At 40.0% G+C, this 12301-nt stretch overlaps 1 protein-coding gene across 6 annotated transcripts in view; it reads right to left on the bottom strand.

Moving 5' to 3' along the window:
* Positions 1-12301, bottom strand: part of LOC105916145 (microtubule-associated serine/threonine-protein kinase 1) — a 116540-nt gene that overhangs the window by 84638 nt on the left and 19601 nt on the right. Inside the window, exon 1 of one of the 6 annotated variants that reach the window (XM_036136818.1) lies at positions 1040-1427. The exons of the other annotated variants lie outside the window; for them this stretch is intronic. Coding sequence (XP_035992711.1) covers positions 1040-1059 — 20 coding nt within the window. The 5' untranslated portion in view covers positions 1060-1427. Of the gene's footprint in view, positions 1-1039; positions 1428-12301 lie in introns of those variants that run through there. 6 annotated transcript variants of the gene reach the window in all.

Raw genomic sequence — 12301 nt, 5'->3', positions numbered from 1 at the left:
CTTTCAACCCGTCAAGCAAATTATTCTATCCTACTACACCTTGAGGAATAACCCTAACACCACAGCCTAATGGCCTCAGGCCTGTGTTTGGGTGAAGTAAATACTTGTACTAGATGAAAAGTCAGCTACAATGTCTCAGAAACACTTAAGGCAGTTAAGCAACCTCTACTTGCTTACGCATCTAAGCATCCTGTTGCTCAGTGCATGCATGATGGGAACAATAGTAAAGACTAGCACTAATCCCCCTGAGATCTGAAGATGAGAAAGCTAGCTGTGGGTGGGGGGTGAACTAAAAGCTCTGTGCAGATGGTCCACAAAGGAAAAGAAAGCACAATAGTAGAGAAAGTGATGATGTTAGGGACACAAAATACAGGCAATAGTGTGTGTGCGTGCATGCGTGCGTGTTGGGGGATGAAGAGTAATGGAGGATTGGGGAATTGTGCCAGGAAGACAGCACTCGGGCACCGTCCGCTGTTGGCTCTGTGCAAGCACTCCCTGGACAATGAAAATAATGCTTTCGCTCCATATTCCTATCTCTGACACACAGCCTGCCAACCAAGCAAACACATACCTCCCCGCGTGTGTGCGGGCGTGCTTGCGCGAAGAGAGACAAGTGTGGCAAACACAAAACTAAAGCTAAATGCCTCAGCATTGCTACACTGTAGCTCAACATTCACACGTCACGTGTTTACTGCAGTTGCACATCAGAGAGCACACACAGGGAAAACACACATAGCTTCTGGATCCAAATACTGTACTTCAATTACCCTGAAGGGCAGGCAGGTTTGTTTCGCACAAGCCATGCTGTGTGCAAACAAACACAACTGATACACACAAAAGCCCATAAAGATGCATACGCATGCACAGGACATATTGCTGAAGCTAAATGGAGACAGGGGACAACTGTGAGACAGCAGGAGAGGTGGCAGTGGCCACGGAAACATCATGGAAAGAACACAGCAACCTCTACACAGAGTAACGACAGCAGGGCTCCACAACGGTCACAAAGGATGCACGTCAACAGACCGCCGCCGTTTACCTTTTCGTTCGTCGAAACATGTTGCTCGCAGCAGTGTGATGTGTTGGCAGATGAGCATGAGAGCAGAGCCCCGATTTGTAGAGCCACACACACAGAAAGAGGCAGTCAAGAAGCAGCGATTACGCTCCACGCTGGGATGTCAGCTTCCCCCGGCCACTTCCACACACACACAAAAACAGCCTCACATTGTCACCTATTGCTCCCACACAAATGAGTATTTCTTCAGGGCTCCGTGCCAGAATAGTGGAGGAAGATTTGGTGGCGTCATCCGTGCTACAGCTGCAGTCGGTTCGGATTCAAACAGGGGGAGAAGAGGCAGACAGAGAGAGCAGGCTGCCGAGCATCCTTCTCTAAAGGAGGGAGGACTGTGGGGCTGCCCTCAAGGGTAGCGTGCCAAGCCAGGAAGTGTACAGCGACAAAGTGAGGGGGGGAGTCAGGCACACGGAAAGAGAGGGAGTGAGAGAGCGCGTGTGTGCGTGCGCTGGGATCCATCATTGTCATCAAAACATGGAAGTATGTCAGATTAGATATTGGGAAAACTGGTCAAACTACAAGAAAACCTGTGAGAGTAGTGAAAAACCTTTAACTAATATAATAATTCCATAAAAGACACAGACTGGTGAGTGCATCAGCATAACTACTGAGATCCGGACTAGAGGATATAACAATATCTTCCCCTCACATGACCTGAGATTTTAGGATTGTGCACTCAGCAATAGACTATTCCAGTTCAGGTCTGACTTTGTCGAGCTTGTCTCTTTCTGAGATAATGCAAAAAAAAAAAAGAAAAAGCCCGAGAAACTCATTGATGTGTTCTCGTGACTAGAATTAAGTTTTCATTAATATCATATTGTTTTTTTTAATGAAACCCTGTTGTGAAAATATCCTGCTCAGGTTTGATCATTTTAAATGTTTCAGATTTTTGAACACCAAAACCAAATGCAGTCCAGAGTGCTTATAAACTGTGCGAAAACCCATTAGGAGGCTTTAAAGCAGACTTAACTTTAGTGTCTCTAATCTGTTGCAACTTTCTTATGGCACTTACAAATCATTTACATCTTGTTATTGTTTCTTTTTTCAGTGACAATGCCAGAAATGATATAAATGTGCCGTCGAGGAAGCTTATGTAGCCTATAGCTGATTGTTAACACAACAGGGCAACAGCTCAAGAATGCAAGGTGTCAAAAGTAAAGCACTTACTGTCTGTCACTTAGAGCTTAAACTCATATGGCACCTAGATAATGCTTTGCTTTCCAGTTTATGAGGGTTCAGTTTGAAATATCATGGCTTTTTATTGTAGTTAGATCTTGTGCCATGAGAGCATTATACTCCTAATCCTAAATTTAAAAGACAGGGAAAAATTAAGGATGATTATATTTAATCTTATTAAATATTTTAACTCCCTTGTGTTTTATTGTGTGTAGGAGGAAAAGTAATTTAAGCTTTAGCAATGCCTTCCCACACTTTAGCCCACTGTATTTACACAGTATGCTACTGAATTTACAGAACGACTACTTAAATTATGCAGCAATTACCAGATAATAAAATGACTTAATCTACACTATGCAGATGCTCTGTCTGGGTGGATGAAGATTTGCTCATCCTCACATAAATTCAAAGAATAATTGTTTGACAACTTCATGGCTTTCATAGAGCACAACACTTTAATCCTCAGACGGTCCGTTGACCTTGAATATGCAAACAAGCCAGAAAATGACTAACAGTAACATACCCTGTCCTGACACAGCAGGATATTGTAAATCTTATTTACCCCTACAGAACAGGGAGCTTCAAAAGCTAGACAAATACTTCAAAGATGTGACAGAACTTCATGTTCTTCAAATTGCACTTCAGCTCCTCACCAATAAACCCCATCGCACGTTTTTTGATATGCCAACATTTATTCCTAGTGCAGAAAACAAGGAGACAGCCACTAAAAGAACGTGCATTAGCTTCAACATTTTACTGACCTTTTATGTTTACAGCAATACATACATTCACCTGTTCACACTTATACAGTCATACAACACTGTCACAGCCACTACTAATAAGGATCAGCCTGGAGTTCTACAACCTTCCAAAGGGCACTTCATTATAAATAGTACTTAAAGCATTAATACAGAGAAAAGAACCTTTAAACATATCACATCTCTGGGATGTGATAGTTTTTTTTTTCACTGTGAATAATTAGGTGCTTTTTCATCAACACTAGTATTTCCACAGCAGTGTGTGGAGTGATACAAATGATGCTGGAATTAAATAACTGAAGCACAGAAGATTTGCAGGCATGGCTTTTAAAAATACCTGAATGAGTCACACGTTTACTGAGTGGCATGTTACTTGATTATTATTAACAAGGGGATGTTGTTCTGAGTCACTTCCATTACTGCTACACAGGCATCGAGTGTGATCATCTGCAACTCAGAACAGTCACCAATACGCCAATTACTTCTTTGTGACTAAGATTTATTGGGGGGAAAAAAGGAAATGGGGTTTGATCTTCCAAAAGTAATAATTTGTGTGAACTGGAGCAGTACGTGAAGTGGATCAAGGAGTCTGGATCCTGCTGAGAAGAAAGCCACCCCGAATGTCTAAAAAGCTGTTTTAGCTTGCGTTTGCGTGATTTATTCTCAAGGAGATTTTCTATGATGACCTACTTTGCTGTGAAAAACAATTTGCCAGCTTACAGATTTCTTCAGCTATCTTTTTAGGCAAACTTGAATGTTTCAGATCGTTAAACATGTTTAATACCCAACAGAGGTAAGGTCAAGAAAGAAAATACAGAGTGGTTTTCAATGGTATATCACCATCATTTCAAACAGATGTGGTCCATATCATTAATAACGAAAATAAAAACAAATATAAATCTTAGAAAAACACACATAAACATCACTTCTCAAACAGACAAATGTTTATAGAATTTTGACATATATCTTGGCCACTATGCATTAAAAGAGTCAAAGTTCTTACTATTGAATATCTTGACTCATTCAAACAGCACCTAAATTCATACATGTAGTAAGGTATGAAAAGTTGGAACATTACTTAAATTACCTTAGAGCCCCAGTGTGTAAGAGTTCCACACTGGCGCACCATATAGTGGTGCACTAAATGAAAAGCACATAATACCAACTATGGAAGCTGCAGAATATCATAAATGTGACAATGTCAACATGTATTCTAATCATATTATAATGGCTAATAGCTAATAGTCATCGTGCGAAATAGTTTTTTGGCACTGTTGCCAACTTCTCTTGTTTTTTTACAAGTCCCTTGTAAATTCCATGAGTCACGTTTTTTTTTTAGCTAGTTTCTGAACGCGCAGTTATTTGGGGTCTAATATAAGTGACTGCAAACTCAAGAAAAGAAGCCAGATCTCACTACAGACAATAAATCGGCCGGCTGATATCCCACTGCCTCCCTCCCATCTACTGCCTAGGAGGAAGTGTTGCCAACTTAGTGGCTTTGTCGATATATTTAGCGACTTTTTAGAGCACTCTAGTGACTTTATTTCCAAAAAAGCGACTAGCAACAAATCTAGCAACTTTTTCTGTGTTATTGGTGACTAGCAAACTTCAAGTGTAGTGATACATAGATGTCACTCTACAGACAATGACATCTATGTCATTGTCTGTAGAGTAGCCAGTGTCTGCTACTCACCACCTTTTAGTCCTGATCCTAAGTTCTTCATGGAAGTTGATTCTGATTTGCTTCAGGCTCTGGTTCCTGAGGTCTTCAGGGGGACGGAGGACGCTCCAGATTATGACACTGAGGATCCAGTGGATGCTTCAGTTCACATCAGGGAGGCTCCGAAGGAGGCCTCAACTTCTGTTCATGTTCCAGTGTTCATTGAGGAGGGGGTCCAGGGGGATCAGTCTCTAGTCTGTGCACCAGAGCTTGTTGATAGAGGGATCCTGGTGGACGTGCCTCCAGTTTTTATTCCAGTTTGTCAAGATGGATCTGCCTCCAGGCTCTGCACCCAAGTTCATAGAGGAGGGGGTCCAGGCGGACCCGCCTCCAGTCAGTGTTCCTGAGTCTGTTGACGAGTGGGTTTGAGGACTATCTTTATGACTCATTTGGAGCTCAGCCAGCAACTTCATCATCCAGGGCCCCGTCGGGTCACCAAGCATCCAGGGCCTTATGGAGACTCCAAGCATTCAGTAAGTAATCCCACCATTGTAGTAAAGGCCCTAAGCTGCTGTGCAGGGTCCCATTTCCAGAGCTTCTTTGTGGGATAATGTATCCAGAGTTGATTCAAATTATAGTGACACCAGGATTTGAATCAGTCCAGACATGAAGCCTCAAGTAATGTCTGAGATCAGACTTCAAGTCGAGCCAGATCCCAAGATTCTAATCACGGCGGACAGCAAGCTTCGGCCCAGATTCCAAGCATGCCAGGTTCAGGCTGTTTTCCGGAGACCTGATACGGCTGGAACGACCACAGGGTCGCTGCCAGAGATCCTGCTTCAGCGGGGACAGCCACCAGGCCGGCCGCCAGAACTTTTGCAACGTCAGACGACCTGCACATTGTCCACCTGAACCTTAGTTTCGCCTTGTCTGGGTATATTTTTCTGTTTTGTTTTTAGACTCACTTCAGTCATTATGTCCTTGTATATCTATTCAGCTCCATTCATGTTTGTTTCAGTTTGTCATTCTCCCAGAAGGGAATTTTACTGACTGTTTATTGTTGCTCTCACACATCGAGGCATTTTCAAATAAAGAAACGCTTTCCCTGGCAGGGGGTATGAGTAAAGCCTGGCAGCCCGCCAGGTTTATAATGCGGTGGAGGAAACCCCTGTAATATAAATATAGTTTTTAATCTACTCTTTTTTTTCTCTCTGTAAGTGTTTCACTAAAATAATCCCCTGAATTTGAGTCACACACAGCTTAAATCAATTATTCACCTCATTCGCTGTGCCTCTGATATTTGTCTTTTTTGGTAAAATTTGATGTGTGGATTCAGGCAATGTACAAAATTCATGAATTATGTCATAAAGCTTCTAAATTTGTAGTAAAACATTTAGAGTGTTTTTGATCACAATTTTGTCTAGCCAAAAGCTTCTCTTTCCTACAGCCTAGATCACAAGTACATGAAGAAATTACGTGATGACATTATCTAGCGACTTTTAGGACAGCCAATAGTGACTTTTATTGCTGAGGAATTGGCAACAGTGCTGGGAGGGAGTTGAGAGAAAAGACAAAGAGCCGTCTCTGTCGGGAGGGCAGAGTAGTTATGGACTACACTGTTACATAAACTTTACTGTTATGTTGAACTGACTTACCTGTCCAGCAGAAAGTCTGCAACATCTGCACAAATTGTCTCCACTAATAATAGGTACACCGATACAGACTTCTTCGCGCTAACCGCTACGGGGCGCGTCTACGTCCGCTGCGGAAAACAAAACTTGCCAAATCCGGTCGGGAGAAGGCCAAAAACATTGTTTCCACCAACAAAAGCCTTCAGAGCCGTTCTCTGATGTTCTTTTAATGAAACAATATTAGGTAGATTGGACAACACGGAAGAAATAGCAGCATCAATGTTAACGCTTGCTTCCGCGATGCGAGCCGCCATTGTTGTCTGAATCAAAACAGTCTCACGGTCGCTTCTCCACTACGTCACATCTATGAAACTCCAGCCCTGCGTCCTGATTGGCTGGACAATAAAATTAGTTGGAGAAATCACTCTCTATGGAAGAGGTCCCAGATGGATGTGAGTGAAGCTAGGCGGAGCGACATCCATCTGGCTAGAGTCAGGTTAGAAATGTTGTGCATGTAATCCAGAACCAAACTAAAAAACAATTACACTTAAATAAATAGCCTAGCCACTTCCTAAATTATGAATGAACTGTGATTAACCTCATTTTTGCAAAGCTGAGTTAAATTCCACCAGCCACAGCCAGTCCCGATTACTGCTTGGCCAATTACATCAATAAATAACTTCAGTAGAACCTACCCAGCAACATGAGGGAGGCTAAAACATACTACTAAAAGTAGTACTAAAAGATCTTTAAAACATCTGGATTTAGACTGCTGTCTAAAATGAACACAAAAAACCCGTTTAACATTTTTAATATATCATCTTGATGATTTGTCTAGAACAGGTGCGTTCAAAGTGCGGCATCTGGGACATTTGTGGCCCCTATACTGATTATGTGTGGCCTCCAACTGAATTTTCAAGACAGATTTACCTCACCAGCCCAGACGGCTAGTGCAGATGGAAACGTTTTGTTTTTAGTCAGGGCAAAATTATTAAAAATATTAAAAATTAAAAATGTTAGGTATAACACAAAACATTCATCTTATAATAATAACACATTTCATATTTTCTTTAATTTCATTTTAAATAGGACCAAATCTATATATTGGTGTATTAAAATCTGCTTTGAATTCATATAATAAAATTAATATCAGCAAGTGTTTTTAAAGAAATACTGACCCAAGTCCTGTTGTGAACAATATATTTAACACAACATAATTTTCTCTTTTTTTAATTCTTTTTTTTCTTTTTTTTTGGCCTTCAAATACTTTGGACTTCACAAATTTGACCCATCTGCAGAAAAGTTTATACACCCTGCCCTAGAAAGTTCACTACTGAATGGGTTAAAAAAAATGATGGTTTTTAAATTATCTAGTCAAACCCTGGGCTTAAATCCAATTAACACTGTCTAAAATTACTTCCAAATTTCAATTGTGCTTCATAGAGCATATTTGAAATAACATTAGATTAACCAAAGAACCATATGAAACAACATTAGAATACATGATAAGAAGCTGGTTAGGATAGCCTTTTTCCCTTTATAAACTTTACAGTCATTTGAAAACAGCTTTTTGCATTTACTCTGATAATCTTTGTCTGATATTAAGTTGAAATGATCTGAAACATTTATGTGTAGCAAAAGAAGCAAAATCCAAAGAAATTCTGGAAAGCAGCAAATACTATTTCACAGCACTGGATGTACACACCTTTTCCACGTTCAGTAGGATGTGCAGAATAGAGAGGATATTTATAATCATAGAAACACACCAGCTGTTAAAGAAGTGTCCCAATAACACAGTTACATTTTTTCGAAGACGCAAATTGCCACCCTGCATGAGCTCACACATTGTCTGTCCGTCCTAGATACCACAGGAGCTGCTGTTCGAGGCCCGGCCAATAGAGATGGCACTTTGCTGTATGTGCACACATATGCATATTCCCTTCGTCCTTCCCTTTGAAACCAAACCACCAAATGTTAAAGCTGACACCGGGTGACAGTTGCACAGTAGTGCTGAAGGGAGTAATTCAATAATGGATGCCGTCTCTAATGTGGGAGTCTGGATGGATGAAATATACATGGGAGAGAAGAGGAGGGCAGAGGGAGGGTGTGGGGGGGGGGGGGGTGATATCACTGTAGCTCAGTGGGAGGTCAGAAAAGGTGATGAGGACCATGATATCATATAGAAGATGGAACTCGTGTTCCTTAGTGTTGAGGCTTTTCGGAAACATATTTGACCTTGTATTTTTTGCCCTGGCTGTTTTTTTTCCTTAACCAGCAAAATAAGCAGCAGCCACTCGACTACACCCACAGCACAAAACTTCCCCCATAGAATGGCGTGCTGAAAACATACAGCAGCAGCCGCACTACATAAAGGAGGGGGGAACTGATTGTGAGCCTCCTGTTCCAGAGGCTCCCTCATGTCTGGCTGTGACATCTGCCACACCACCACAAAGGTCACAGGTCACCGACAAAACGCACTCCTGTCCACAGACAGCAATTACCAGCACACATATGAGTTTCACACACCAGCATGCACACACCAAAAGGCAACCAATCTGTGATTGGCAACAAGTTAAAAATATGTAGATATACATACACACGTTTATTTTATTGCGCTGGTTGTACAGTTTTTCACAGAGATGCTCTTTGGCTTCCATTTCTAAAGACACAGCACTCCCTGCCAGGCTGCAAGAGCAGTGAATAGCTAAAAGAACCAAGATGGCAGAAAGAGATAGTATGATGAAAACTTTGCTTTCAGTGCTAAACTATTACAACAATAAAAATATTTTAGGTTAAATTTATATTAGAGAATGTTGAAACATGGAAAATGTTACTTCAAAGACATAAGTAACCCACAGTGGTCCTTTTAAGCCCATTGTGGGGCTTTCAGCTGCCGATGCAAACAACCTTTACTGGTTATTTCCATAATCTGTGAGGATTTTGTGAGTAGTTAGAAAATCAGTAACTCTTTGGTTAACAAATCTTAATTTCACTGTTTCAGTAACCAATTGAGACACACTGATGTCAGTAGATCTAAACAGGAGGAACAGTAAATAAAATCAGTTTTACTTCATAATTAGGTGGTTTAAAAAACATCACATTTGGGCACAAAACACCCTGCCTTTATCCAGAATATAACCCAGTGTCCTCGCTTAAAAACACTGTTCAAAGTAGTCAGCTACTCCACTGTGAAACAGAAATATTTGCACTATACTAACCTGTCTTTTTAAGTATTGAGAGCACACATTTATGTTGACATTTGCTTTGTTTATTTTTTACCTCCTCTATGGTTTATATATTTATATTTAATGTCTGTACATATATTGTATCTTGTTTGTGGAAAAACATTGCCAATAAAGCTAATGTTGAAATAGCTGCTCAGTGAAAACTTCAGATGTTTGTTAGAGAACATTAAAAGAATAGAATATAAACCTTATTTGTCTGACACCAAAAGTAACAGAAATCTTTCTTTGATAGGGCTCTACATCACCTCACACAGACATACAAGACAGATAAAGTAAACAAACAACCACATACAGACCAAGGAACACAGCAGAGAGGTCAAGGAGAAAGTTGTGGAGAAGTGTACAACAGGGTTAGGTTATAAAACAATAGCTCAACCGTTGAACATCTCACACATCGCTGTTCAGTGTAACATCTGAAAATGAAAGGAGGATTTTACAAGGGCAAACCTACATAGGGACTACTGTCTACATAAATGGATGGGCATGGAGAGCATTATTCAGAGAAGCAGCTGACATATCCCACTAAAATAAATTCAATTCAATTCAATTCAATTTTATTTATATAGCGCCAAATCATGAAACATGTCATCTCAAGGCACTTTACAAAATCAAGTTCAATCATATTATATAATTTTGTCTATAAACAAAGTTTATAGACAAAATTCCAAAAGTTCAAGGTGTGTGAATACTTTTGCAAGGTGCTGTAAATACTGAAACATGAGTGCTGTAATGCAATTGACTGAAAATCACAAATCTAGATTTCTTTTCCACCCAGCCTCATTAAGTTGCTGTAAGATAAGGCAGTCCTATTAGAACACTGGTAAAGATAAGTTAGCATCAAAAAGCTTAGTAAATCCAAATAGATAAAAACATATACATATAAACATATTAACACAGAGACATATGTGCAGAAGGACTTTCTTGATTTATGTTGAGATGGAATAAGGGATTTATATTTTAAAACATTAATCTAACTGTTTATGTATTAAGGCAGTTAATCAAATACTTATGACCAAAATCTCATTTGTGAAGGGTTTTTAACAGCATTAACAGCAGCAAAAGCAAATTAATTATTTAAAATAAAAATAACGATTCTTGCCCAGATGGGAGAAAAAACAACAACACAGTATTTCAGCACCATGGACAGATACAACCAACATTGGCTTTTTTTCTCCTACAAACGCTTCACAGTTTATCTGCTGTAGCTCTTATCAAATAAAATGTTTCCTCTTAAACAATTAAAATCAATTTAGTCTAGATCCTTTAATCCCAGTCATTTCTAAATAATACTGAAAAGAAAAAAAACTACAACATTAATCACTTAGTGTGTGAATGTGTTCAGTGAAGCCAGCTTTATCTCTCTTTCTCAGCCAAGCATTGGACATGTGATGTGAAGCTGCTACATAATGTTCATAGTTGGACTTTATGTTGACACTTGAAAGGAGCTGCCAGCTTGTAATAGAGGTTAGAGGGATCGGCTTGAACTGAAAGATTAATCTAAACTAACACAGCCTGTCAGTTACTCACTGGCACATATTGATCAACCTGATTTCTTTGACTCTAAGAATGTCCTTAAAAAAGTACATGTCTGCCACAAAGTAGATGTTACACATCATGCACTGCTGTGTCTTTCCTCTCTGCCTGAACCTCCTGCCCTCCCTCCTCTATACAGGTCATTGAGGTGACAGCACAGCTCTCCTGCGGCTGACTGTTCATCGCACAGCTCACTGGTGCAACAGATTGGACGGCAGAGGAGCTCTGTGAGTGTGTGGCCTCACACAAAGCTGAAACACGCTGAAGCTGAAAGACAAGGAACCCAGAGTACAATAACCCCACTTGACCATGACTTCCTATTATAAAGCAGGAGGGAATCTGGGTCCATAAGAGAAAAAAAGCTATTTGTCTTAACCTGTAGCTCAGTTTGTTTACATTCTATTCAATAAAAGCAAAATGTCTGAAAGCAGGAGGCACGTAGGAATCCTCTGGAGATCAGCTTTTCATGGCTGATACAGATTTACAAATGGCTTTTAAGGCTGACCTGGCAATAACACTTCGAAAGTATTTGTTTTGATTTGCATTTTAGAGGAACATAACTCATAAAAGAGAAAAAAGATTATTTATAGAGGTAGTGGTTTAAAATCCAATTGAGAATAAACAAATTACAAGTTTCTTCCCATCAGATAAAGGTCCTTGAACTTTATCTGATAAATTCTGTTAAACTCATAAAAAGTCTTTTAAAAATACATGCTCTTGAATTTTTCAAAAGGAAAACGGTGAGAGTTGTGAGTTTTGATGTATTTAATGAGCAGAAAGTAACATCCAATTTTCTATTTTTGACCTGCCGGTCATAGATCAAAACCAGTCAAGAGATCAACTGGTAATACTGATGTCTCCTCATTGGTTGCTGGAACTTTACCCTAAACACGATTGAGTTAGGGCTGGGCCATGATTGGGCTTTAACAGAAGAATGCCCGGGGTTCTTCACTGCAAATCTAAAGGTTTCAATATGATGCAGAAGTTACTGTTCTGTGAATCAGTACAGTTAAGGCCTGCGCATAGTTGTGCGGACAAAGTCCGCCTTGAGTATGCGCGGATTCCGCGCAAACAGGTACATGCAGAGCTCAATTTTACGACCACGTATGCGGTGTCACACTACAAACTTCTTGCCGACAAGAAGTCTTTACATAAAACTGTTTTATATGTGCGCTCTGTATATTGGAGCATTTACACTTAGTTAAATTATTACAGAATTATTTTAT

Source organism: Fundulus heteroclitus, chromosome 5 (assembly GCF_011125445.2).
Source record: "Fundulus heteroclitus isolate FHET01 chromosome 5, MU-UCD_Fhet_4.1, whole genome shotgun sequence".
In the NCBI taxonomy this organism is placed as follows: domain Eukaryota; kingdom Metazoa; phylum Chordata; class Actinopteri; order Cyprinodontiformes; family Fundulidae; genus Fundulus; species Fundulus heteroclitus.
This window is presented reverse-complemented; position numbering and strand designations above follow the sequence as displayed.